This window comes from Stegostoma tigrinum, chromosome 22 (assembly GCF_030684315.1).
Source record: "Stegostoma tigrinum isolate sSteTig4 chromosome 22, sSteTig4.hap1, whole genome shotgun sequence".
Classification (NCBI taxonomy): domain Eukaryota; kingdom Metazoa; phylum Chordata; class Chondrichthyes; order Orectolobiformes; family Stegostomatidae; genus Stegostoma; species Stegostoma tigrinum.
Window position 1 is genome coordinate 35,432,868 of NC_081375.1, and position 27,095 is coordinate 35,459,962.

The 27,095-nt window shown below is 41.6% G+C and overlaps 1 protein-coding gene across 2 annotated transcripts in view; it reads left to right on the top strand.

Moving 5' to 3' along the window:
* usp43a (ubiquitin specific peptidase 43a) overlaps window positions 1-27,095 on the top strand; it is a 405,014-nt gene that overhangs the window by 175,188 nt on the left and 202,731 nt on the right. The window contains exon 4 of one of the 2 annotated variants that reach the window (XM_048555613.2): window positions 6,131-6,223. The exons of the other annotated variant lie outside the window; for it this stretch is intronic. Coding sequence (XP_048411570.1) covers window positions 6,131-6,223 — 93 coding nt within the window. The remainder of the gene's footprint in view (window positions 1-6,130; window positions 6,224-27,095) is intronic. 2 annotated transcript variants of the gene reach the window in all.

Consider the following 27,095-nt stretch of genomic DNA (forward strand, 5'->3'; position numbering starts at 1 on the left):
TTGGCTCTGGAAATCGTTGCTGTGACCTCGGAAGAAAGTTAGAGGAAACGCTGGTTCCAGTGCTACATTTTGAGAGAACAGAAATGAGCAGAGGCCACTGTACAGCATAGCAGTCATGCACTGAGATGGTGAGGAAAGAACACTCAAATGGGGATTGCACAGTGATGTTGCTTGACAGAAATCAACAAGTCAAAGTCAAACAAATGCAACTGAGAACAATGCACGCTTCTCTACATTAGTATATGATCACTAGAATAGAACAACGTATCAAACCTCAAAGAATTATATTGAAGTCTGAAATGTTAACATTGTGAAATGTTTGACCTATTTGTATAACTATCGAATTGGCAACATCTGCCCATGTACAGCCGTGTATTTCTGTTAGGGAACAGTTTTACCTTTGGACAAAGAGGATTGTTGTGTTCTGGCTCATGGCCAGTAACTTTCAGTGACATACTCATGATATCATCTCTGTTACCCTCTTTAAGGTGTCACACTGTATATTTTACCTTGGATCACACGAAATATGATGCTGTACTGGAGTCATGCTTTGCTTTTATAAGATACTATAGTAATAAAGTCTATAATAAAAATATGTTTGTATATAATAGTTAGCTAAAATAAATTTCTTTTGGATTCCACAATACCACTGTATCAATGGCCCATTATTATGTTACAGGAGATAACATAAGCATTGCCTCATCAAGCAAAATTCCTAAAATTCACAGCAGAATGCAATTTTTACGTTGGCAGTTTACTGAAGCTAGATTAAAATGACAGAAATACCAGCTGTCACCTCCAGAAATAACAGTTCGAGAAAGCTCAACAGACCAGTGGAAAGGTGCAGTTAGGGTGCTGTTGTCAGTCAATAGGACTCAGTTTATTTGAAAGCAGTTGAAGACAATCGGATAGTATGGGATGCTACAGAGTTCATGATTGGTGTGCTCCCAGTACCATCCTTTTATTGCTGTGTGAACCTATAGCAGTTCTTCATATTGGACTGTCTCAGAATGATTTAGTCACACAGCAAGTCAACAGTGAAACAATAATCCAATTTATACCTGTCGTGATCTTCAGCAGAGTCACTCTGAGTGGATATATGTAAGCTATTAGCCGAGAGCCCTGAATTGGCATCTGACACTTGCTTGAAAATCACATTGAGCACAATTTTTCTAATATAAGTACTCTAACAGCTAAAAGCATGATAGAAATTCTGAACAAAGATTGAAAAGATCTGATCAGTGAACCAGTGCAATGTTAACAATGGTGAGTGGGACATTTGTAGCTGCGCTTTCAGGACTTGCAACTTAATGAACTCTGTAATTTGACAAAGGACACATTACTTGACAGATCACAAACTGATGTCAATGATTAATATGTTTAGATGTACTTGAATTATTTTCATTTGAGTGTGAAGTGATGATTGTTTTTCGACTAAACATCTTCACAGGTTTAAAATGTCAATTGAATTTGCACTGAGTAACCTCAAAATAGATTTTAAATTGAATGTTCTTAATTAATTATGTTTTTAGTGCTGATTCAAAAACAGAAATTAAAGCGTACAGAAGTGAAATTGTTTTCTGTGATGCAATTTTCTGTTATTATGTCCTCTCTGATGAATTTCTGCTGTTGAAAACCTTTTCCAAATGTATATCTTTGTAATGTGCTATAATGGAACAGTTTCTAACTTTGCAATTTAAATAATTTGAATTTAACATGAAAAGATATCATACAACCTGCAGACAAGCTGATGTCATTCTTAAATCTTCTGTTGCAAACCAGATTGTTTCACAAAGAAACCGTGTCACCAGATTTTGTAACTGATTGTAAAAAGTTGACCTTCTTGCTCAGAAGCGAACAATGATATGACCCTTCACATCTTTGTTGGTCAGTGATTTGCTAATGTGTTTTTACATTGCGTCTTTCAGTTACCTTGAAAATGGCTACATAAAGGCAAGCCTTTGTTTCCTTTCAATTGTATTGCCATTGTGTGCAGGTGACCTGCAGGTCTGAAGCCACTATTAATGTACTGAATGTAAAGTTGCACAAGTCTGTTGCTGCAGGTTATCCTGAGGTACTCAAACTTTTAAATGGACGAACCTGGTGCAGCATATCAACTTATGTCGCAAGATGAATACACATGCAAGGAATCAGAATAGGCCACCTGATCCTTTGACCTTGCGCCAACATTCTATAAGATCATGGCTGATCTGATTTTAACCTCAACTCTGCATTCCTGCACAATCACATAAGCTTTCAACACCTTGGAAATCAAGGACCTTTCTACCTCTGCCTTAAAATGTTTAATGTTTTTTGCATCCACTGCCTTTTGATGATAGGAACCCCAAAGACTTAGTCCTCTGAGAGGAGAAAAAAGTTTCCTCGTCACTGTCTTCAATGTGCAACCCCTATTTTTAAATTATGAGCCATAGTTCTCCGTAAAGAGGCAACATCCTTTCCACGTTCACTCAGTCAAGTCCCCTCAGGATCTTCTGTCATAGAGTCATACAGTACAGAAGAGGCCCTTTTGACACTAACAAAACTACTCAGAGTCCTCAAGAGTCTCACTCTTCAGCCCTTGCCCCACAGCCTTGAGTGTTATGGCATTTCAAGTGTTCATCAAGTACTTTTTAAAGTTTGTGAAGTTTCCCACCTCAGCTATGTTCTCCTGCAGTTCATTACAGCTTGCCACGCCCCCCTTGGAGTGAAAACACTTTTTCTCAGATCCTCCGTAAACCTCATGCCTTTCCCCTTAAAATTGTGTCTCCTTGTTGTTGACCCATTAACTAAGGGGGATGGTTGCTTTCTGTGCACCCTGTACATGCCCCTCAGTCTTTCAATTAAAGTCACCCTGGACTCTTAGACTCCAGCGGATTCAAGCCTAGCCATTCCAGCCTCTCCTCTTAAGTCAGGCTAGTTATTCTAGGTATTAGTCTAGTAAATCTTCTCTGTAATGCTTCTAACATATTCACATCCTTCTGTAATCATGGTGATCAGTACTGCACAAAACTCCAGGTGCAATCCCATCAATGTTCTGTATAAATTGACAATCACTTCCCTACTCTTACATTTGGTTCCCCTCACAATAAAAAATATCCTGTTAACTTTACTGATCACTTGTTATACCTGCATGTGAACCTTCTGTGATTCATGTGCTAGGACACTCCGATCTCTCTGTGTCTCCAAGCTCTGAGCCATTTAGATAATATGCTTTTCTCATTCTTTCTGCTACAAGGGACAGTTTCCCTCATTGTACTCCATTTGCCAGATTTTTGCTCACTTAACCTATCTGTATCCCTTTGTAAGCTTTTTATTGTCACCTTCACAGTTCACTTTCCTACCTACTTTGTCATCAGCGAATTTAGCTATCAGTCTTTTGGTCCATTCATCAAAATCATTTAGATAAATTGTAACAAGTTGAAACCACAGCACCAGTCCCTCTGGCATATTGTTTGTGACATCTGGCCAGCCTAAAAAGACACCCATTTATTCCTACTCTCCACTTGTGTCAGTAAGGCAATCTTCTGTTCACCCCAGTATGTTATCTCCGATGCCATGAGCTTTTATCTTCTGCAATAGCTTTTAATGTGGCACCATATCATGTACTTTCTGGAAATTAAGTACATCTCCTGGTTCTGCTTTATCTACATCACATGTTATCTCTTGAAACAGTTCCGGTAAATTAGATTGACTTTGACAAAACCACCTGTTTACCATGAACTTATCCAAATAACCTGTGATAATGTCTTTAGTAGTAGCTTCTAAAATTTTCTTGACAATAGATGATAAACTGACTGGCCTATAGCTTCCTGCTTTCTGTCTCTCCTTTTTAGCCTGTGATGCTGAACTAGCGCCAATTGGTTATGTCTCATTGAGATTTTTCCTCTTTCAGAATTGCATCCCTATTAATTTCTTATTTTAAAACTTATTTATGTAGCTCAGACTAAGGACTCTGTTGCAGTGAATCTGGCCAATTGCTTTTATTTTCACCAGTGATGTGTACTCACAATGACTCTGTCATGGAAGCCCTGTGGAAGCTGTTCTAGACTGTATTTCATTATTGCCTATTGTAACAGTAGATTTCAAATCCTGAAGAGAAATGTTTCTGAACTGGCAATGTAATTACATCCTACTTTATGCAATGTCTTTTCAGAATGCTACAACAAAATAACATTATGCCACGAAAGATTATATAAACTGCTTCGTATGAATCATAATTCAACCAGATTTCTTGAACTACTCAATCCAAAATTACCTCTAAAGAGACATGTGTCATTAGTTGTGACAAGTCTTAATGTACAATTATAATGTCACTGCATCCTTTATAATTATAGGAAAACTGATTTTGTTTGTAAGGTCGATTGCTCTCCACAGTGCCAGGCCCAGACCCTCCAACCTGTGGCATACTGTTAAAGGATGAAAAATCAGCAGGTGCTGAGTTCAGAATTCCTGGGAATTCAGGGGCTCGTTCAGAGCCACAAAAACTTTTTGGATTGCTGCAAACAAAATGAAATCAGGAACCATAAATAAATCTATAAAGAATGTGAACAATGGTAAGAAAGGCTAGGTGGATTGGCCAAGCTAAATGATCCCACAGTATCCAGGGATGTGCAGGCTGGACAGGTTCCCTATGGTAAATGAAGGGCTATGGGGATACGGTGAGGGGGGGCTGGGTCTGGGTGGGATGAACTTTGGAGAGTTGGTGCAAACATGATGGGCTGAATGGCCTCTTTCTGCACTGATTCTGTGCTTCGGTGAAATTAGAGTAAATTCTTTGCACCACTTTTGCTGACAGCCTTCCCTATGGAGAGGACTAAAGAGTAGTCATCATCAGACATCCTTATGAGCTTGTATGTTGCAGATCAAAGCATTTTGATAATTCATCTAATGGTAACTTACAATCACGTGGAACCTTTCACAAATGCCACGGCATTTCAAAAAGCAAGAATATTAGGAGGAATTTAGGGGATGCTGTTTCTGATTTTACTTATACTGTAACTTCTAGACATGATAAACAAAGAAGGCCTGTCTTTCCTACTCAAGACTCCAACAGGAGAACCTAAATCCTCCATCAACTTAATTGTCAAGCAAGCTTAATCTGAGCAATCTGCTTGAGGAGAGTTCATCAATCTGATTTGATCCTTCTCACACAGTTAAATTGCTAATCTCAATGAATCTAACATAAAGGAAGAGTTTATACCAGTCACTGTACCTGCCCTTGCTATTTGACAGGGCTGTCCTTTCAGTCCACTCACCACACCTCTATACTTCCCCATTCCCACCATTCTCTCTAATCAGTCCTGAAGATTTCTCCTTTCCAAAGAAATGTATTCATTTCAAAAAAAAATGAAGCACACATACCAAGTCATTCATTTACTTCTCTAGTTTCTTGAGCTTTTGCACACACGGGTTTTCTGACTGTTCATGGTTTAATTTGTGTTAATATTTTCTTGCCTTGAATACAACTCCATTTTGAGGACACATTTAAGTAAATCCTATCAAATGATCAGATTTGGTAGCAGTGAAAAGGTGTTTATGGGCACAACCCTGGAGAAAAGAAGCTGGGAATTATCTTTACGCTTCAGGAAGACCCTGAAATCATCAACAGCTTTAGCTGAGAGGCATGTAACCAGACAGTGTTTGATGTGATTTGACCAGATCTTGTGATGAATGACTAAACTCTGGTGTCACTTGTGCCCAGATCATCACCCGTTGGTCTTGAGCAAAGTTGAAGATGGGCCATATTTGGAGAGTGACTGTGACTAAGGGGAGGAACTAGGGGACAATTGTTAAAGTAAGGCAGCTGGAAAACTAACTGATAGTGAGAGGATATCCATTGGTTTGACATTTGCGAGTTTGACATACATTTGTAAATGACTCCCAGAAAACAGAGTTGCTTCTGTCTAGATTTTGTTTGAAGCATCATTAGAAACAGTGTGACCAAATGGCAATATTTTTGCAATAGGCTGCTGCAGACAATTAGCCATGAGTGCGACATTTGTTCATTCTTATGGTTAATAATGCTTTTATTATTCTGCAAGTTTACTTGTTGGGAGTTATATACAAGTTTTTGAGTTGTGTACAACCTGAGCATTTGAATTTTAATTAACTACGTGTTTCTCTTCATCAGGTCATCTTTAACTTGTCCTCACTGCCTTAAACAAAGCAACACATTTGATCCCTTCCTGTGTATCTCCTTGCCCATTCCCCTCCGACAGACCAGGTATGATTACTAACATTATCTAAAAACAATTTCTACATTCTGCTGAACAGTTGTGTAATAAATGGAGGAGATGTGCAAAGTCTATATAATTCTGGACAGTTATTATTCAGTATTCATCCATTATATTGTTCATATTGACCTGTCATTCTTCTACTAGCAATCTGTATAAACATTCCATGTTGATTGTTGATATTAACATGTCTGAGATGCACAAGGTTACGTTTGCTATTACTAGGAATGCTTCTCTTACAATGAGACAACTAATACTGTGCAACCTACCTCATTGATTGTGCAAAATCATCTCATTGTGCGGGCCAACTAACACACATTACAATTATAAACCATTATTTATGTGCAGTAGCTTGCAGGTTAAGATTCACAATTTTATCTCTGGCTGCTAGATTTTCCTTGCTAGTTAAAAAGGAAATAATTTGCAAATATAATGTCATTCACATCCTCTGCATGTCCTTTGGTGCTTCATTTACTCAACAAGTCATTTTTACTCAGCAACAGCCTACAGTAGAATTGAAATGAATGGCTAATGAATCTGTTTTTATGGTATTAGCTGAAGAATGTTGGGCAGGACGTTGGGAGAACTTCTTACTCTTCAATAAAAGTGCTATGGGGACTTACCATGCGAACAGACAGAGGAGGGTCTCCCTTTAGTCTCTCTTTGGCAAAATGCAGATAGAGTTTCTGACTGTTATTAAATCAGTTTCTAGAGGTTTTATCACATGATGTGACACATGCTCCAGTCATATGAAAGGCTCCCTTAATACTGTGAACCTATGTGTAATGCTCATGCCCCACAACGGTTTTCAATTATTCTAAACTTCAACCCTTCTGATCCATAGACAAGAGTCCTGCCCACTGACATAGACCTGTACCAGGCTTTGTTCGGAAATCTGGACCACTAACATAATACTAGTGAGCTTAGTTGGTGTGTGCCTGGAAAATAATAGCGACCTTTCCTGAATATGGCAGCATTTACATTTTCCACTGGTGGACATTTTACCTCTAGAGACCAAACTGAAAAACAGCTCTTATGATTAATTTCAAAAGCAGTACTGCTGCTTCTTCATTCTTATTGGAGTGGCTGCTTGCTGAGAGTGCTGCTTGAATAAAACATAGATTCACTCAATTCAATGCCTTTTGTTTTGTTGGGTTCCTAGTTCAGGTTTAAGAAGTGCAAAGCTGACAGACAATAATGAAGAAGTCAGGAAAAGGAAGACATTGGCTGAGATTTTCCAGTTTGACATTTAACTATGGTGTTGGATGGCATTGTACTGGTCATTCTCGATACAAAACAGATAATGTGCACACGTTAGTGAATCAGTTGGTGAGTGAGCTGGAATTTCTCAGCACTAGCAGGATCCTCTGGGGTTTTAGTCTAAGGTGCGAAGTTTAAAGGCCAGCTCCACACTACTTACGGTACAGTAATCCAGGCACTTTCCCTCAGCCTAGAGTGGCTACCCGTGGAAATGCAGTGATGCCTCCCTAGAGTCCAAGCTATCTCCCAGGTTCGCTAAACAATCCGTATTGATGCTGCACGAGGTCACCTAGAAAAGGTCCCCTTATCCGAACCTGTCAAGCCTCGGTTAAGATCGCAGCACAGGGCCAGTATGATGGGCGAGCACTGAGGACTGGAAAGCAGTTGCAGGGACATCCATCAGTGATCTCCTGCACTTTGTCAGAGTTAGTGGCACGCTGTTCTCTGCCACCTCACACTCACAGGGCCTTTACACACTCTGCTGCATAGTTTCATAGCTTCCAGGCCTCAACATCACAAGTGCAATGTGCACTCAAAGGCTCCCACCCGTGTCACTGTCTCAAACTGCTGACCCTTTCTGCCCACTGCGCTTCCCATTCATCTCACATGGTAATGCACGCTCACAAACAGTTCCTGCACCCATTCCCATTGCACTCAGTATTCCTTTTGTCACATTGCAGGAAACATTGGCTCACAAAGGTGCCAAAACCAGCAGGCAAGCAGAGCTGCCTATCAGGTTTCTCACCCATTGTGAGGAAAGAGCCATGGAGCTGGCTGTGTCAACAGGGACCATTGCTATGGTGACAGAGTGTCACCAATAGGTCAACCACCCAGTCAGCAACGTCACTATCTGAGATAATGGGAACTGCAGATGCTGGAGAATTCCAAGATAATAAAATGTGAGGCTGGATGAACACAGCAGGCCAAGCAGCATCTCAGGAGCACAAAAGCTGACGTTTCGGGCCTAGACCCTTCAAAACGTCAGCTTTTGTGCTCCTGAGATGCTGCTTGGCCTGCTGTGTTCATCCAGCCTCACATTTTATTATCTTGAACGTCACTATCTGCTCTGCTTAGATGTGTGAGCTCAATACTGCATAATGCATAAAGGAGTCTGGAAAAGGGTGGGCAAAGTTGTAAAGGACATTTGGAAATTAAAGCGAAGGCATGAAAAATATTGGCAAGTAAAACCAACAATGTTTTACTAACACAGTTATCACTCATTTGAAAAACATTCCAATGATGCGTTTTCATTTTTGCGTAGTTTGAAATTTGAGTTTGAGGTATTTCTTGATAGGTGCTGCTACCGTTATTCTTTTAATGCAGTTCCTGCAAATGTTGAATCTTAATTTAAAAGAAAGCAGACTGCAGTTTCAGTGCATTTCCTGATTCTCGGCTCAGTTGTCTCCCCACCCCGAACTTGTCTGTCACTGCTTTTCCCTCTTCTATCAGCTACTTCCATCAAACTCTGTGGGAGAGGGGCCGCTCATGAGGAGTAGAGACCTCGAGGGAAGTGGTGAGCAGGTTGTCGGGGAGGTGACAGGTGGAATCTTAGCAGTAAGAAGTAGAAAGTTCTGAAGAGTTAACTACGAATAAGTAAAGAAAGAGGATTTTGGGGCCAGTAAGCTTCAAGTCAACCAATAGGTTTTCAATGTGAATGTTCCAAGTGAGGAATATAATCAACACATCATTTACATGGTTTCTTATGGGAAAATGGTTTTCATTTAGCTAAACGATGGATAGCTGTACATAAAAAGCAAGATGATAACAAAAGAAACAGTGGTGCTAAGGGACCTGTGTGAAAATGGAGTAGATCACTATGATTATTAATTAATATTTGGTACTGTATTCATCAAAGACAGGGAAATTACAGACATTGCAGTCAGGGATGAGGGATGTGAAGTAGCAGAAAAAATTAATTTGGTGAGAGGAGCAGTTAAGGGATTTAACTTGTTTTTGAAATGGATAAGTCCTCGTCCTTCAAGAAAAAAGAATGTGAGTTATTTAATGCTTTGTTGATGTACTTCTCATTGTTGAATGCTGAAGATATATGACAAATGTGAAGCTTGCATCGTTGCTGGATATGTGATGGGGGAAGTCTGAGTTTTGACTGCCAGAAATTATTGGTGGTAATGTGCAGTTGAGGAGTGTGGGAAGTTAATGGTATGGTGGGTATGAGATTACTTTTGAAGATGCATTCACTCACCTTGGAGCATTAAGCTGCTTTAGCATTGCTGTAGATTTTCAGGGCTCCACCTGGGAATTCTGCTTCCTGGTGGCCTACTTGGGAGAGTGTCCCTTTAGGACCTCACAGCTCCCTTATGGAAATAGAACATCTCTTCTCCTGTTGACTTTCAGCGCTGCATCCAAGTTCCAAGGAATCCTGTCCCTGGTGTTTCACATTTTTACCTTCCGCTGGCAGCCAGTTTCACCTCAGGCCATCAATAGGAGCTTCCTTGTGAACACTGCAGCTCAGCCGTGAAAGTACAGGCTGCCTACAAGAGTAGGAGGCTAGTTGCAACATGTGCTACAAGATTCTCTGCTAAATGAGCAACGAATCAGTGGTACAGCTGCAATCGGCTGAACGCCATGATCGTATGTGATGCCTCAGATTAAGTTGTTATGTCAAACATCTTCCCTTCTGGAGTCAGAATTAAGTCACTGAATTACTCAACTCCATCTTTCATTCTTACCTGTGATGTGGCTATTGCTGGCAATCTAAGCACAAAAAGAGGAGTGGAACAAAAGCAGAAGTTGCTGGCAAAGCTCAGCAAGTCTGGCAGCATTGCACTGGGCTGGAGTCACGTGTGTCAAGCCAAGTAGGCTGTCCTTCGCCAAAAGATGTTCGGAAGTTCTTATGACAATTGGTTCATGGTTGTTTTACTATTACCAAGACCAGTTTTTGATTCCAGAACTATTACTTGATTTTAACTTCTACCAACTGCTATGGTGGGGTTTGAATGCATGAATGTTAGTCAAGGTCTCACAGTTAACCAGTCCAATGAGAGTACCACTGTCATCCCTATACCAATATGCCCAATTCCATTAGATGTGCATTATGAATGATTAAGAAAGTTGGTTAGAATGCTTATAATCCAAATGGCCTCTGGCCTTCCTTATTACTTACTTAAAATATTCCTTCTGTAGTATCTATCTTACTTCCTCAATACATTTCTTTTTGACTTGGAATAAATATACTTTATTGGCTCCAAAATAATTCCTGTGTTCAACTTTTTCAGTCAAAAAACTTTCTGATGAAGCTAACTATAGAGCATAGAAGAATGTCAAGCCCAGGCTATTACTTAGCTCTGGAACAGAGTGAAGTGTTGTCAGGCAAGCAAAGCATGTACAGGAACCTATGACTCACCACTTTTTAATGCGTTGATTCTGTGTATGTAGAATGCAATTTACAAGAAATAAATATAAAGGTCTGTACTGAAGGTCAATAATGAATTTTTAAATTTGCTTTAAGTTATGATTGTTGGCAATATTCTGTTTCCAACTCACTTCAAACGTTCTGCAGAAAAATTGAGCTCATTCAAAAACAGTTTAACAGTGACTGAGAGAGGAAAGAACTGAACTTGAGCTGCGTGTAGATTATGATGCAAGCAAGCTTGCAGGAGAACTGGCCTTTCTAGATACTGTGCAAAAGGGCAAAATTAATTTGTGTTTGCGACTGACAATAATAAGTTCTAAATTTGAAGTAATTAATTGTGATAATGAAATGAATGCAATCACTTGGAAAACAGGAAAGTGACACATCTTGACCTATCAAATATATATTCTGTGGGCGTTGTTTTAATGCAGAGATCGGGTTTTTAGAAGGTTATAGTGGCAGTCTGGGCTGAATTACAGTATGGGTTTTCAGGCATCAATATAATTAGAAAAAAAAAATTGATAGTAGTTTGAACCTTCCTGCAGGAATATGCACAAGTACAGTGGAATTGTGTATGCAAATTGGGCTTGCAGTTAGAATGTGGATTTGGCCATTCTGTGATATAAATTCTCATTATGTGTAGTTGTTTCAAACAACTCAAACATGGAATGTGCTTGGCCCAAGTTGCCTTTCTGTTTTGCAGAATTGTTTGTAGCTGGCCTTGTTGAAATAAATGATAATGTGAGTTAATTGAATCTCTCAAACTGTATTATATTAACATGTTAATTAAAACCTCACATTATATTTTCTGCGGGTATTTTGACTACATAGAAAAGGGAGGAACATGTATTTCACTAGACCCGTTTTCTAACAGTCACGCAGAGATGTTTAATTTGGGGGTACTATGCCACAGGTTGTACAATGTTCTGTCACCATGCCCACGCACCCTCCAATTCTTTTTTGAGAAGGACATACCTGGATGATTCTGTCTTTGGCCACTTGCCCAATTTATTTTCAATTTGCTCAGCGCCACTGCTTTCCCACCAACTTTCACAACAAGTGTCAGGTCTTAGGTGAAACCTGTTGAAAGCAAGTTGTCATCAGTAAATCATTCTTTTCTTCACTGAACATGCTGCCAGTTTCACAACAGTTAGACCTCTCTATAATTCTACATATGTGATGTGTATTAATTTTGAATAGCTTAAAATATGAAAAACATTTTGATCGTATGTTTTTAGAGAACTTTGCAATTTAAATTTTAAGCCATTTTTTTCCAGTTGAGGAACATATTATTAAACGATATACTTGCCACCTCATCCTGAGGTGGGTTTTGGAAAAGTTTAGAGGAAAATGGGCCAAATGCAAGCAAATGGGACTAGCTCAGGTTAGAAAATGGTATCGGCATGGATGAATTGTGTGAAGGGTCTGTTTCTGTGCTGTATGATTCTATGACTAAATGCTGAAGCCTTCTGTCAGTAGTTCAGTGATGTGTTGTGAGGATGCTGAAAGACTGGCACAAATTGGATAATAATTATGAGCTGTATTTGACCAGTGCCCATTGAGCCTACCCTGTTTGTACCCTGTATCTGACGTAGAAGATCCTTCAGAGCAAACAATGAACCGAAGTCACCAGGTACCCATTCTGGGCTCATTGTCAAGTTTTTTGTGGCATCAGTTTGTTCAGTGTATTGGGTAAGATAGAAAGCTGAATGGTAATGAGGTGAGTTGGGCCTCTTTAACAAGCAATATTCTCCCCCAGTTGGCAACTTACTGTGGCTGAGCAAGAAACTCTCAACAGTGCTTGCAAAGAACATGAAAGATGGCATAAGATAACTCTGGCATCGATATCAGCCACACAGCACTTGTCTCTGAATTCTGCCACAAAGTTTGCCACAGTCTGTGTTTCTCAGACCACCCTTTGATTTTTGCAAACATTGTCTCTTGGGCTTTCCACTTGCATGCTCCCGGGTAGGGTGCATTGCTTGTTGAGGGTATAAATCACATATTGGCATGAATCAGTGTGTAAATCATATTCCAGAACATCCAGTTGACATTTGAGAAATTTACTCCAAACTTCTCCATTATAAGTGAGGGCAGGGTGTGGAAGACCCTCACTGAGTGGTAGAAAGAGATCTATCAGACAGGACCCTAAAGGCTGGATGCATTCTGGTGGTTCAGAAAGTGGGTATCGGCAAAACTAATCATGACTGCACAGAAGGCTACAGCTCACCTAGGTACATTGGAATGCTGCTCCCGCACTTTGCAAAGGCCAAGAATAGAATGAAGGGAGCAATGAAGCAGTGCATAGAGGTAAAGGTAATTCCACAACCTCGGTGGGTCACTGACGAGGCGAAAGCGATACTGTTGGTACTCTCCACACTGGATGTGCATCAACCATTTGGAATGTGAAAGGAATGTTGCCAGGAGATATGCCATCATTCAGTCCTGTCTACAGAACCTTTTTGTTTGATTTTCTGCGTTGTTTTTTTCACACTGGAATGTCCTTGCTGGTTAAATTTTAATAAATCAAGGCAGTGAAAACTCCTTTCGGGGAAGTATCCATTTTAGGAGATGACTGAAAACTTTTACTGTATGGTGTGAAGACATTTAGCATGAACCCCTTACAAAAGTCTTTCATTGTGGATTTATGATAGATCTGTTACATGAGTTCTTGGTTGCCATACAATGACCAAAGTCTTTCATTGTCACACAGGTAACAAAAAAGACTGATCTGACTATTGGCAATGTCAGCAAACCCAGGGAGCAATTGTTCTATAAATAGTATGGTTTGTTCCTGAGCTCTGAGGAAAAAAGTTCTCCCTTTACAAGTAATCTGAACTTGGATATTTGTACTGAGTGATTTCAAGTGAAACTTGTAGAATTAGTTTTAGTTTCCTTATCTCCTGGCATTTAAAACAATGATATTCCTTGTTCCGAATACCTGTAATTCCAGTTTATGAAAAACAATTAATGTTGAGAGCACATTGACTCGCATACTGCTACTCGTCCACAAGCACCAAAACAAGTCTTTTCCCACGCTTATACAATATCACCTGCAGACAGTAATGAATCTGCTTATTAAACACTTTCGTACTTCACTTGAAATGTTAAGCTATGGATGGCTGATTGTTTAAAATGGCTGCTGTTAATTTCTGTACTAGGGATAACAAAGTGTGGAGCTGGACGAACACAACAGGCCAAGCAGCATCTTTGGAGCACAAAAGCTGACATTTTGGGCCTCGACCCTTCATCGGAAATTCTAGGCCCGAAACGTCAGCTTTTGTGCTCCTCAGGTGCTGTTTGGCCTGTTGTGTTCATCTAGCTCCACACTTTGTTATCTCAGATTCTCCAGCATCTGCAGCTCCCATTATCTCTGATACAATTTGCTGGATTAGGTCCTTTGTCTGCCTCACTATGGAGTGAAATTTAAAACCTCAAATACTGAAGCTACCCAATGTTGCCGAGAAAGCCCATACTCTGAAGCAATCTTCCAGCTTCAGGGAGACCAGTTGGCTCTGTTTTGTTTTAGAATGTAATTACAGAAAATCCATCTATTTACGATTTATTTGGCCAGCAATTGCATCATCGGAGTTTGAAAGCTCTGCCCTGCTTGATTGGCAATGCAGCTGTACAGACTTCAGCACTGATTAGTGCTTGTTCCGTTTTGATTTGCAATTCCTCAAGTGTACTTTTATCTGTTTTTAGTCAATTTTTGAAAATTTCAGTTTGTTTACGATTCAAAACTGCAAAATGTCATTACAGTGTAAGAACTTTTATAAAGGAGAAGCCCCTGGCCAGCGTTCATTGCCTGTCCGTAATAGCCCTTGAGACGGTAGTGGTGAGCTGCCATCTTGAACTGCTGCAGTCCACATGCTACGGGATGACTTACAATGCTGTTTGGGAGGTAGTTTCAGGATTTTGATGCAGTAGCAGCGCTAAAATAGTTGAAATTTTGAATTTTAGAAAGGATGATACTGCAGTAAGTATAATTTGAGAATTGGCCTGTCGTTTTCAACAAATGACCAGTTGAACCAGAGTTTACAGAAAACCTGCAAAATGGCAAACAGACGAGCGGGCTTTAGATTAGGGCATGAGCCTGTCACTGGCATGTTCAGGCCCACTTCTGCAATGAGTTTGAGTAATGGGAGAGACATGGGATGTTTCAACTGCCCTTTGCCCAAATGATGCCCTTTAGGGAGCAACTCTATCATGTGCCTTTTGCTAGGCCCCGATGCTAACTGGTGGCTCTTCGACACTGTCTTGCCTCCCCTCGTCTACTGCACAAAGGCACTCCCACCCCCCCGATCCCCCCAGACTTATCCGTGTGATCCCCATCCCTCATCACTGGGTCCCAAAAGCCTGGCCCTAGAGTATTCCAGGATGCATCTGGGTCCGTCATTGGGTATCGTCTCCATGGCCTAGTCCTGCTGGCTTGCCAAGAGCTGGCAGCTCTGTAAGGCACGACTTCCTCCTGGAGACAGAAATTTAAGCCTCGTACAAGTTAAAACATCATACCCCGAAAAATTTGAATGGGGCAAACGAGCAAAGAGGATACAGGCCTATCCCAGACTGGGCTGTAAAGAGACTGCTTTCAGGGTAAAGCCCAGCCTGAGAAAGCTGGCAACATTTTAACAATTAATAAATGAGTTATACATGTTTTTAAAGTTTACCAGATGGAAATTTAGTTTTACAAAGAAGCATTGTACACTGTTTTCAAATTGTCAAAACGAGTGATATAATTCATAGTAAGCGTGTACAGGAATACACAATGTTGCAGTAATTGTACAGTAATTTTGCATTGAATTACCTTGATATTACAATAATGAAACAGGACATTTGCGCCCAGTAGTTAGTGTTATTAATTTCCATCTTCGGAGTCATCCTTCTTTCTTGTGACTTACCTGTTTCCATTAACCATTTTTCTCTCCATTGCATTCAACCAACTTTTTAAACTGCATCTACAAATCAGTGTTTGCATTAGAATAAAATAGGATCCCTACAATCTGAAAACCGCTATTCAGCCCAACAAGTCCGCACCGACTGTCCGAAGAGCATTCCACCCAGACTCTCTCACCTACCCTGTCACTGTAACTCTGCATTTAGACAATCTATCTAACCTACGCATCCTTGGCCACAGTGGGCAACTTAGCATGGTCAATCCATCTAACCTGCTCATCTTTGGACAGTGTGAAGAAACCAGAGCACCTGGAGGAAACCATGCAGACACAGAGAGAATGTGTAAACTGCACACAGACATTCGCTTAATGCTAGAATTGAATCTGGGTCCCCTGTGCTGTGAAGCTGCAGTGCTGACCACTGAGCCACCAGACGAAAGGAAGTTGCCAGAAAAAGTGGTAAACCTGAGGATCAGGAACAACTTAGACTGGAGCAAAAGATGGCCAAGAAATTGATAAAGAGAAAAGAGAATCGGAATGCAAGCTGTTGGCAACATAAAAGTAGTCTCAAAAAGCTTTTTGTAAATAAATGAAAAGTAAAAGATTAGCAAGGACAAATGCTGCTCCATTACAGGTTGAGACAGGATAATTCAGAATGGAGAACAGGGAAATGTCGGAGAAATTAAACAGTTACTTGATGTCTGTCTTCTCAGATACAGAATATATCTTAGAAATGTTAGGGAGCTGAGGGACTATAAGTAGTTCGTACTAATAAGAAGGTAGTGCTCCAAAAACTTAACTTGATTGAAGGCTCTGAATGAGCTGCATCTCCCAGAGTGTTGAACAAGATGGCAAGAGAGATGACAGATGCTTTGTATTTATCTTTGAAAGTTTTATTGATTCTGGAAAGGTTACTGATGTCTGGAAAGTGGCAAATGTAACTGAATATTTGAGAAGCAAGGCAGAGAGATAAAATAAAGCACAACAGATTTGTTAAGTCCGACTATTTTCCCTCTTGCTGAATTCAAAGTATTGTAAAGAATGTGATAGCTAGACATTACATTGTGGAGCTGGAGGAACAAAGCAGGCCAGGCAGCATCACAGGAGCAGGAAAGTTGATGTTTTGGGTATGATTGAGCAGAATCTGGACCGACTTAAGAAATTTGGCAAACTTACTGATGTTTTTTGAGAATGTTACCTGTAATATAGGTAAAGGAGAACTAGTGGGCATGGTGTATTTGGATTTTCTAAAAGCTTTTGATAAATTGCCACACAGGAAGTTAGAGCAGTCAGGATTTGGGGTAATATACACTTCTGGATATAGGATCGGATAACATGCAGAAAACAGAGAGCGGGATAACAAGCTGTGACCAATGGGGTACTATAAGGATCAGTTCTATGATCACAAATGTTTACAATCTAAATAAATGATTTGGATATAGGGATCAAATTGTAACATATTTAAATTTTGTGGTGCCAAAAAACTGAACGGCAATTAATGTTATGATGAACCTTCAAGGACAGCCTAATTGAATAGACCAAGTTTCAACATGACAGAAAATAACAAAGACAGAGGATTCTGAAATGGTGAGAGAATGGAAATGCTACTGTCCTAATGGATCAGATGTTCTTGTTCTTGAGACACTAAAAGCTGGCATGCAAGTGGAGCAAACCATGAGGAACACAAACAGCATATTAGCTGTCATCTCAGGAGACTTGAGTAAAGGAGTGAAGGTGTCTTGCTGCAGTTATATAGAGCCTTGGTGAGACTGGAGTATGTATTGTTTTAGAACATAGAACATAGAACAGTACAGCACAGAACAGGCCCTTCAGCCCACGATGTTGTGCCGACCATTGATCCTCGTATGCACCCTCAAATTTCTGTGACCATATGCATGTCCAGCAGTCTCTTGAATGTCCCCAATGACCTTGCTTCCACAACTGCTGCTGGCAACGCATTCCACTCTCTCACAACTCTCTGTGTAAAGAACCCGCCTCTGACATACCCTCTAGACTTTCCTCCAACCAGCTTAAAACTATGACCCCTCGTGCTAGCCTTTTCTGCCCTGGGAAATAGTCTCTGGTTACCAACTCTATCTATGTCTCTCATTATCTTGTATACCTCAATTAGGTCCCCTCTCCTCCTCCTTTTCTCCAATGAAAAAAGTCCGAGCTCAGTCAACCTCTCTTCATAAGATAAGCCCTCCAGTCCAGGCAGCATCCTGGTAAACCTCCTCTGAACCGTCTCCAAAGCATCCACATCTTTCCTATAATAGGGCGACCAGAACTGGACGCAGTATTCCAAGTGCGGTCTAACCAAAGTTTTTTAGAGCTGCAACAAGATCTCACGACTCTTAAACTCAATCCCCCTGTTAATGAAAGCCAAAACACCGTATGCTTTCTTAACAACCCTGTCCACTTGGGTGGCCATTTTAAGGGATCTATGTATCTGCACACCAAGATCCCTCTGTTCCTCCACACTGCCAAGAATCCTATCCTTAATCCTGTACTCAGCTTTCAAATTTGACCTTCCAAAATGCATCACCTCGCATTTATCCAGGTTGAACTCCATCTGCCATCTCTCAGCCCATCTCTGCATCCTGTCAATGTCCCGCTGCAGCCTACAACAGCGCTCTATACTGCCAACGACACCTCCAACCTTCGTGTCATCTGCAAACTTGCTGACCCATCCTTCAATCCCCTCATCCAAGTCATTAATAAAAATTACAAACAGTAGAGGCCCAAGGACAGAGCCCTGTGGAACACCACTCACCTCTGACTTCCAGGCAGAATATTTTCCTTCTACTACCACTCGCTGCCTTCTGTTGGCCAGCCAATTCTGTATCCAGACAGCTAAGTTCCCCTGTATCCCATTCCTCCTGACCTTCTGAATGAGCCTACCATGGGGAACCTTATCAAATGTCTTGCTGAAGTCCATATACACCACATCCACAGCTTGACCCTCATCAACTTTTCTAGTCACATCCTCAAAGAACTCGATAAGGTTTGTGAGGCATGACCTGCCCCTCTCAAAGCCGTGTTGACTGCATTTAATCAAGCCATGCTCTTCCAGATGGTCATAAATCCTGTCCCTCAGAATCCTTTCTAACACCTTGCAGACGACAGACGTGAGACTTACTGGTCTGTAATTGCTGGGGATTTCCCTATTTCCTTTCTTGAAGAGAGGAATTACATTTGCCTCTCTCCAGTCCTCAGGTACAAATCCAGTGGAGAGCGAGGATGCAAAAATCTTCGCGAGTAGCGAAGCAATTGCATTTCTCGCTTCCCAAAGCAGCCGAGGACAAATCTGGTCCGGGCCTGGCGACTTGTCAATCTTAATGTTTGACAAAATTTTCAGCACATCAGCTTCCTCTATCGCTATCCATTCCAGCATGCACACCTGCTCTTCAAAGGTTTCATTCACTACAAAGTTCGTTTCTTTCATAAAGACAGAAGCAAAAAACTCATTTAGGGCTTCCCCTACCTCCTCAGACTCCACACACAAGTTCCCTATGCTATCCCTGATCGGCCCTACTCTTTCTTTAACCATTCTCTTATTCCTCACATAAATGTAAAATGCCTTTGTGTTCTCCCTAATCCGTTCTGCCAAGCCTTTCTCGTGCCCTCTCCTGGCTCTCCTCAGACCATTTTTGAGTTCTTTCCTCGCCTGCCTGTAATTCTCTAGAGCTGAGCTTGACCCTAGCTTCCTCCACCTTATGTAAGTTACCTTCTTCCTTTTCACAAGAAGCTCCACTGCTCTCGTCATCCAAGGTTCCTTTATCTTACCCCTTCTTGCCTGTCTCAGAGGGACATATTTACTCATCACTCGCAACAACTGTTCCTTAAACAGTCTCCACATGTCTATAGTGCCTTTACCATGGAACAATTGCTCCCAGTCCATGCTTCCTAACTCATGTCTAATTGCATCATAGTTTCCTCTTCCCCAATTAAATATTCTCCCATTTTGCCTAATCCTCTCCTTCTCCATAGCTATGTAGAATGTGAGGCAGTTATGGTCACTATCACCAAAATACTCTCCCACCACAAGATCTGATACCTGCCCTGGCTTGTTTCCGAGCACCAAGTCTAGAATGGCCTCTCCCCTCGTCGGCCTGTCAACGTACTGAGTTAGGAAACCCTCCTGAACACACCTTACAAAAACAGCTCCATTCAAATCTTCTGCTGGAAGGAGGTTCCAATCAATATTGGGAAAGTTAAAGTCACCCATTACAACAACCCTACTGCGTCCACACTTTTCCAAAATCTGTCGACCTATGCTTTCTTCAATCTCCCTGCTGCTATTGGGGGGCCTGTAGTAAACCCCTAACGAGGTGACTGCTCCCTTGCTGTTCCTAATTTCCACCCATACTGACTCAGTAGGCAGATCTTCCTCGACAATGGAAGCTTCTGTAGCTGTGATACCCTCTCTGATTAGTAGTGCTACACCCCCTCCTCTTTCTCCCCCCTCCCTATTCTTTTTAAATGTTCTAAACCCTGGAACATCCAGCAACCATTCCTGCCCCTGAGAAACCCATGTCTCTGTTATGGCCACAACATCATAGCACCAGGTACTGATCCATGCTCTAAGTTCATCACTTTTATTCCTGATACTCCTTGCGTTAAAGCAAACACACTTTAACTGATCCCTTGGTTCCTTCCCAGGAAAATCCTTCCCACTAGCTGGTCTACCTCTTGCTATTGCCTCACCTGCATCAACTCTCACCTCCGGTATACAGCTCAGGTTCCCACCCCCCTGCCATACTAGTTTAAACCCTGTTGAACTACTTGAGCAAACCTTCCACCCAGGACATTGGTCCCCTTCCAGTTCAGATGCAACCTGTCCTTCTTGTACAGGTCCCACCTTCCCCAGAAGGCATCCCAATTATCTACATATCTGAAGCCCTCCCTCCTACACCAGCTGCGTAGCCACGTGTTAAGCTGCGCCCACTCCTTGTTCCTCACCTCGCTATCTCGTGGCACCGGTAGTAAACCAGAGAACACTACTTTGTTCGTCCTGCTTTGCAGCTTCCATCCTAACTCCCTGAAATCACTTTTTATATTCTCAATCCTTTTTCTGGCCATATCATTAGTGCCAATATGTAACACAATTTCTGGCTGTTCGCCCTCCCCTTTTAGAACCTTATACACCCGATTGGAGACGTCCTGAACCCTGGCACCAGGGAGGCAACATACCTTCCGGGAATGCCGATCCTGACCACAAAATCTCCTGTCGATTCCCCTAGCTATAGAGCCCCCTACCACGAGTACTTTTCTATTCTGCCCCCTTCCCTTCTTTACCACAGTGTCAGTCTCAGTGCCAGAGAACTGACTACTATGGCTTTCCTCTGGTAGGTCATCCACCCCCAGCAGTATCCAAAACGGTATACTTATTGCTGAGGGGAATGCCCACAGGGGATCTCTGCACTGTCTGTCTGTCCCCTTTCCTCCCCCTAACTGTAACCCATCTATCCTTGTCCTGAGCCTTAGGAGTGACCAACTCCTGGTAACTCCTCTCAATTACCCCCTCTGCCTCCTGATATATATGGTCACTGCTTTCCTTCCCGGCTGCCCCTCTGGTCCTCGTCACTTCCTCCGCTGCTCCCGCTCCTTCTGTGAAAAAGAAAACACCGCTGCCCGCTACCGGTAAGTAATTTTAAAAAAACTGCCTTACCTTCGCTGCAGTCTTCCGGGTTCATCTTACCTCCGCTGCTGCTCGCCTTATAATGAAAGAGATTGGAGTAGACTGTTTGCAAGTAAGGGGATGACTGGCAAGTGGGAGGCTTTCAAAAGTGTGATAACAAGAGTTCAGAGGCGGTATGTTAAGACCATAAGGCCATAAGACATAGGAGTGAATGTAAGGCCATTCGGCCCATCGAGTCCACTCTGCCATTTAATCATGGCTGATGGGCATTTCAACTTCACTTCCCTGCACTCTCCCCGTAGCCCTTAATTTCTTGCGAGATCGAGAATTTATCAATCTCTGCCTTGAAGACATTTAACGTCCCGGCCTCCAGTGCGCTCCGTGGCAATGAATTCCACAGGCCCACCACTCTCTGGCTGAAGAAATGTCTCCTCATTTCCATTCAAAATTGACCCCCTCTAATTCTAAAGCTGTGCCCACGGGTTCTAGTCTCCCCACCTAAAGGAAACAACTTTCCAGCGCCCACCCTTTCTAAGCCATTCATTATTTGAAAGTTTCTATTAGATCTCCCCTCAACCTTCTAAACTCTAATGAATACAATCCCAGGATCCTCAGCCATTCATCGTATGTTAGGCCTGCCATTCCAGGGATCATCCATGTGAATCTCTGCTGGACATGCTCCAGCGCCAGTATGTCCTGCCTGAGGTGTGGGGCCCAGAATTGGACACAGTATTCTAAATGGGGCCTAACTAGAGCTTTATAAAGTCTCAAAAGCACATCACTGCTTTTATATTCCAACCCTCTTGAGATAAATGAAAATATTACATTTGCTTTCTTAATCACGGACTCAACCTGCAAGTTAACCTTTAGAGAATCCTGGACTAACACTCCCAGATCCCTTTGTACTTCTGCTTTGTGAATTTTCTCACCGTTCAGAAAATAGTCCATGCCTGTATTCTTTTTTCCAAAGTGCAAGACCTCACATTTGCTCACGTTGAATTTCATCAGTCATTTCCTGGACCACTCTCCCAAACTGTCTAAATCTTCCTGCAGCCTCCCCACCTCCTCAGTACTACTTGCCAGTCCACCTAACTTCATATCATTGGCAAACTTCACAAGAATGCCCCCAGTCCCTTCATCCAGATCATTAATATATGAAGTGAACAGCTGCGGCCCCAACACTGAACCCAGTGGGACGCCACTTGTCACCACTTGTTCTTATTAGCTTAAAGGTAAGGTTGGTAGGAGTATGGAGCTATGGATGAATAAAGGCTCTGGTCGAGAATAAGAAGGAGGCACATGTTAGGACTAAGCAACTGGGATCAAGTGAACCTCTTGAAGAGTACAAGGGGTATAAGGGCATTTTTAGGAGGGAAATCAGAAGGGCAAAGATAGCCTTATCTGCCAAGGCTAAGGAGACTCCAAAAAGATTTTTCAGTAAAATAAGAGCAAAAGAGCAACTAAGGAGAGGCTAGGATCCCTTAAAGATCCGTGAGGTTGTCGATGTGTCGAACCACAGAAAATGGGAGCGATATTAAATGGATAGTTCGTGTCAATATTTACTGTGGAGAAAGATATATAGGCTAGAGAACTCAGAAATAAATATTGATGTATTGAAAACAGTCCACATTACAGAAGAGGAGGTGATGGAGGTTTAAAAAAATGTGAAAGTAGATAAATCTCTGAGACCTGTTCAAGTATATCCCAGGACATTGTAGAAAGCTAGGGAAAAAATTACGGAGCCCCTAGAGGAGATATTATAACATGTACAGCTAGGGGTGAGGTGCTGGAGGACTAGAGGGTAGTTAATATTGTGCGTTTATTTAAGAAAGGCTATACGGGGAAATGAGGCAACTGTAGACTGGTGAGCCTGACATCAGTGGTAGGAAAATTGTTGAGAGAGGATTCTAGGATAGGATAAACGTGCATTTGGAGAGGCAAGGACTAATGGCTTTGTGGATAGAAAATCGTGTCTCTCAAACTTGACTGAGTTTTTTTTGAGGATGTAACAAAATAAACATGAGGGCAGCAGAGTAGACATTGTATACATGAACTTTAATGAAGCCTTTGGCAAGGTTCCACTTGGTAGAGTGCTCAGTAAATTTATACCATATGGGATTCAAGGAGACCTTGCCAGTTGGCACAAAATTGACTTTATGGTAGCAGACATAGGGTGGTGTTGAAGGGCTATTTCCAGACTGGAGGCCAGTGACTAATAGTGTCCGTAGGGATCAGTGTTGGTCCGCTGTCCGTAACATTTATATCATTGATTTGGATGAGAATTTAGGAAGTATGGTTGTTGAGTTTGTGGATAACACCAAAATTGGTGATATAATGGACAGTGAAGAACTTATCAAAGTTTAGAAAGGGATCTTGATCAATTAGGCCAGCAGGCTAAGAAGTGACATATCGTGTTTAATTTGGATAAATGCGAGGTGTTGCATTTAGTAAGATGAGCAAGGGCAAGACTTATAAGAGTTAAACAGTGAGGCCTAGCACAGGGACACAGTCCCTTGAACGTTGTGCCACAGTTAGACAGGGTAATGAAGAAGGCATTTGGCATGATTGCCTTAATTGCTCAGACCATTGAGAAGTGGGGTTGTGCTTTGTACAGGATGTTAGTGAGGCCACTTTTGGACTACTGTGTATCATTCTGGTCGCCCTGCTATACAAGGATGTAATTAAATTGAAGAGGGTTCAGAAAAGATTCACCAGGATGTTGCTGGAAATGGAAGATTTGAGTTATAAGGAGAGGCTACAGAGGTTAGGACTTCTTTTCACTGGAGCATATGAGGCTGAAGGACGACCTCATAGAGGTTTATAAAATCATGAGGGGTATGGATAAGGTGAACAGCAAAGCTCTTTTCACTAGGGTAGAGGAGTTCAAAACTGGAGGGCATAGGTTTAAGGTGAGAGGGGAAGATTTGCAAGGGACTTGAAGAACAACTTTTTCACAGAGGGTGGTTCGTACGTGGAATGAACTGCCAGATGAAGTGTAATTACAACATTTAAAAGATGTTTGGACAGGTACATGATTGGGAAAGTTTTGAGGGATATGGGCCAAACCCATGCAAATGGGATTAGTTGAGTTTGGAAAACGTGGTCAGTACAGACGAATTGGAATAAAGGTCTGTGTTTGTGCTGTATGATTCTGTGTGGTTGCCACGGGAGTGCAACAGAGTGCAGTGACGGAGGTAACTGATAAGTTGATTTTGAGAGGCCAGGAGGAGAAGGTTGAAAGGGTGGTTTTCACCTTGAATATCTCCGGTAAGCACGACAAACCCTGAAAGATGCCATCAACCCTTTAACTGACACTAGCCTGCAGTATAAGTCTGGTGCTTAGCATGGTGCTCTGCCCGCAGCAAGTAAATCATTGTAAGGGCAGAATGAGATCTTGGGTAAGGGCCATAGAATGTGCAAAGTCTCTGTTGCCTCCTCTAAAATAGGCGAAAGTTGGGCGCAATGTACACTGCCCTTTGTGAGACTCTTCCCAACCTTTAGACATATTAGGTGTTGTGGGGAGGGTGGGGGGGGGGGTGACCCATAAAGTCCAGCCCCATGAGTATTCTATTCAACCATTGTGAGCCTCAGAGCAGAGCCCATGTCAGATGTTTCCACCTGACATCCTCAGTACATATTTACAGAAGAGATTGTGGAACACCAGTCAGGAGAAGTAGCTTTGTCCAGACATATCAAGGTATAAATCTAAATTCCAATGAAATTTAACTGTCTCAGCGCAAACTGAAAACTTAAACTGGAAACTTTTTTCCATTTACTGAGTTTAGCCAAAGCATTGGTTAACTCAACACAATTGTCAAAAGATTTATGACTTCATTAATTCAGTATAAACATATTGAAGGTGTCTGCTTTAGGTCATGAACAAATGTGATTGGCAGCTTTTGTCAGAAATACAAGCCATTATTAAAACATGACCAAACGGCGCAACTTTTTTTAAAAGTTTTTTTGGAAGTATCTAGCCTTGCACACTCTGATCTAAGATGGGATCTGCTGATCTTTCATCCGTCCATTGTTTCTTTTATCTCTCCTTGTACATTTGATATTTTACTCTTAGTTGCATTTTTATGGAAAAACGTTGATCATTGTCTTGGCGATTAAAAACATCAAAGATGTTTAGCCCTCGTAATAGCTGCTTGCCGTTGTAATCTGTACCATTGAAGTTGTCAGTTTCTGAAGAGGCCATGACAAGCCAGAAAACACTATGTACAACAATCGTGGAGTAATGCTTGTTCTGTCCAATATGCATCAGAGTTGAGATTAGAATGTAAGTGTGTAGAATGTGCAGAGAAACTGAGGTTTGCGGAGGTTGTATGTATCAAACAATGATTCTCAAAGTATTGCAAATGGCATTAAGTGATCAAATTACTGCATTTTGCAAACAAACAACACTGGGACAGGCAAAAACCTTGACTACAACATGAGCAAACTTGGACTCTTAAACAAACATAAACCCCCTTGGGGTACTTCCAATAAATAGTAATAGCATAGCTGCTCTTAGATAATAGTTCTGGGTGAGAACCTCTGCCACATGATGTAACATATGATCTGTACTGCTGATTGCCATCATCCAGTCTAAACCACTGAGCTGGGTAGTTCCTTTCTATTTGTGGTAAGAAACACAGGTCTTTCTCCTTCCGGTAGCACTATCAGGTTGAAGAATCAAAGCAAAACTCACTTTCATGTTTATGGATTTTGACCATTGAGGGAATAACCTTTTCTCACATATCCCTTCTCTCACCTGCTAATGCATACTTGTTGCAAACCTTCCAGGAAGTTCAGCCTGTGACAGCTTAAGCACACCCATCAGACTGATATAAGTTCCAAAGTAGCTGATGCTAAGAGGACATGAAAAGGGCAACACATTCCTTGGGCCATCAGTAGCAAGCTCCCAATGTTACCCACCGCAGGAGAGACAGAAACGTAAAAAACTGCAAGTGGAAGAGATCATAGAGGCTGTAAAACCAAGTGAAAAGAATGCAGTGGCAACAGATTGGATTAGATAGGCACTGCATCACTCCAGATCAGGCTGAAGACAGCACCAGTTTCACCAAGATTGAGAGCAGAGAACACCAGTTTTTGGATTTGCTTTTTGTTTGGGGTGTGTGTGGCAGTTACATTTTTGATATGTGCAAGGTATTACTAATCAGCACATGAAGTATTTGTATGCACGCGTTTCCTACTTATTAGGCAATTATATCTGATAATGATTAAGAATCTATTGGAGAGTTTCAGTTTTGGTGAGTGAGAGTTTTCTTGTTAAAGTGGGGAATTGCCTGATGCATTCTCACTATAACGTGCAGGGTGAAGCAGCTTCGATGTCATGCTCATAAGAAATGTAAAGAGTGTAATTGTTGTACGAAGGACCGAGCTGACTGAATTGAAGTTGAATGGGACTGATTTCTCCAGGGAGCTCCACTTCACTGTGCTCTGCTGTCCTATTATGTCCTGGTGGATACAGATTTCATTTATGCTATCACCTTTAGAAAGCCAGCTTTTAAAACAAAGTGCTGCATTCGTGACGTAAATGCACTTCTGTGAAGGAAAGATCTGATGTTTGTAGTTAGCCTGGACATTCAGTGTTAGTGCCTGGACATTCTGGTTTTCTTTGTCAGTAGGAACAGAGTCTGCAGTCTTCCCTTTAAACATCACCACCTTATACCACCCCCACGTCTTGC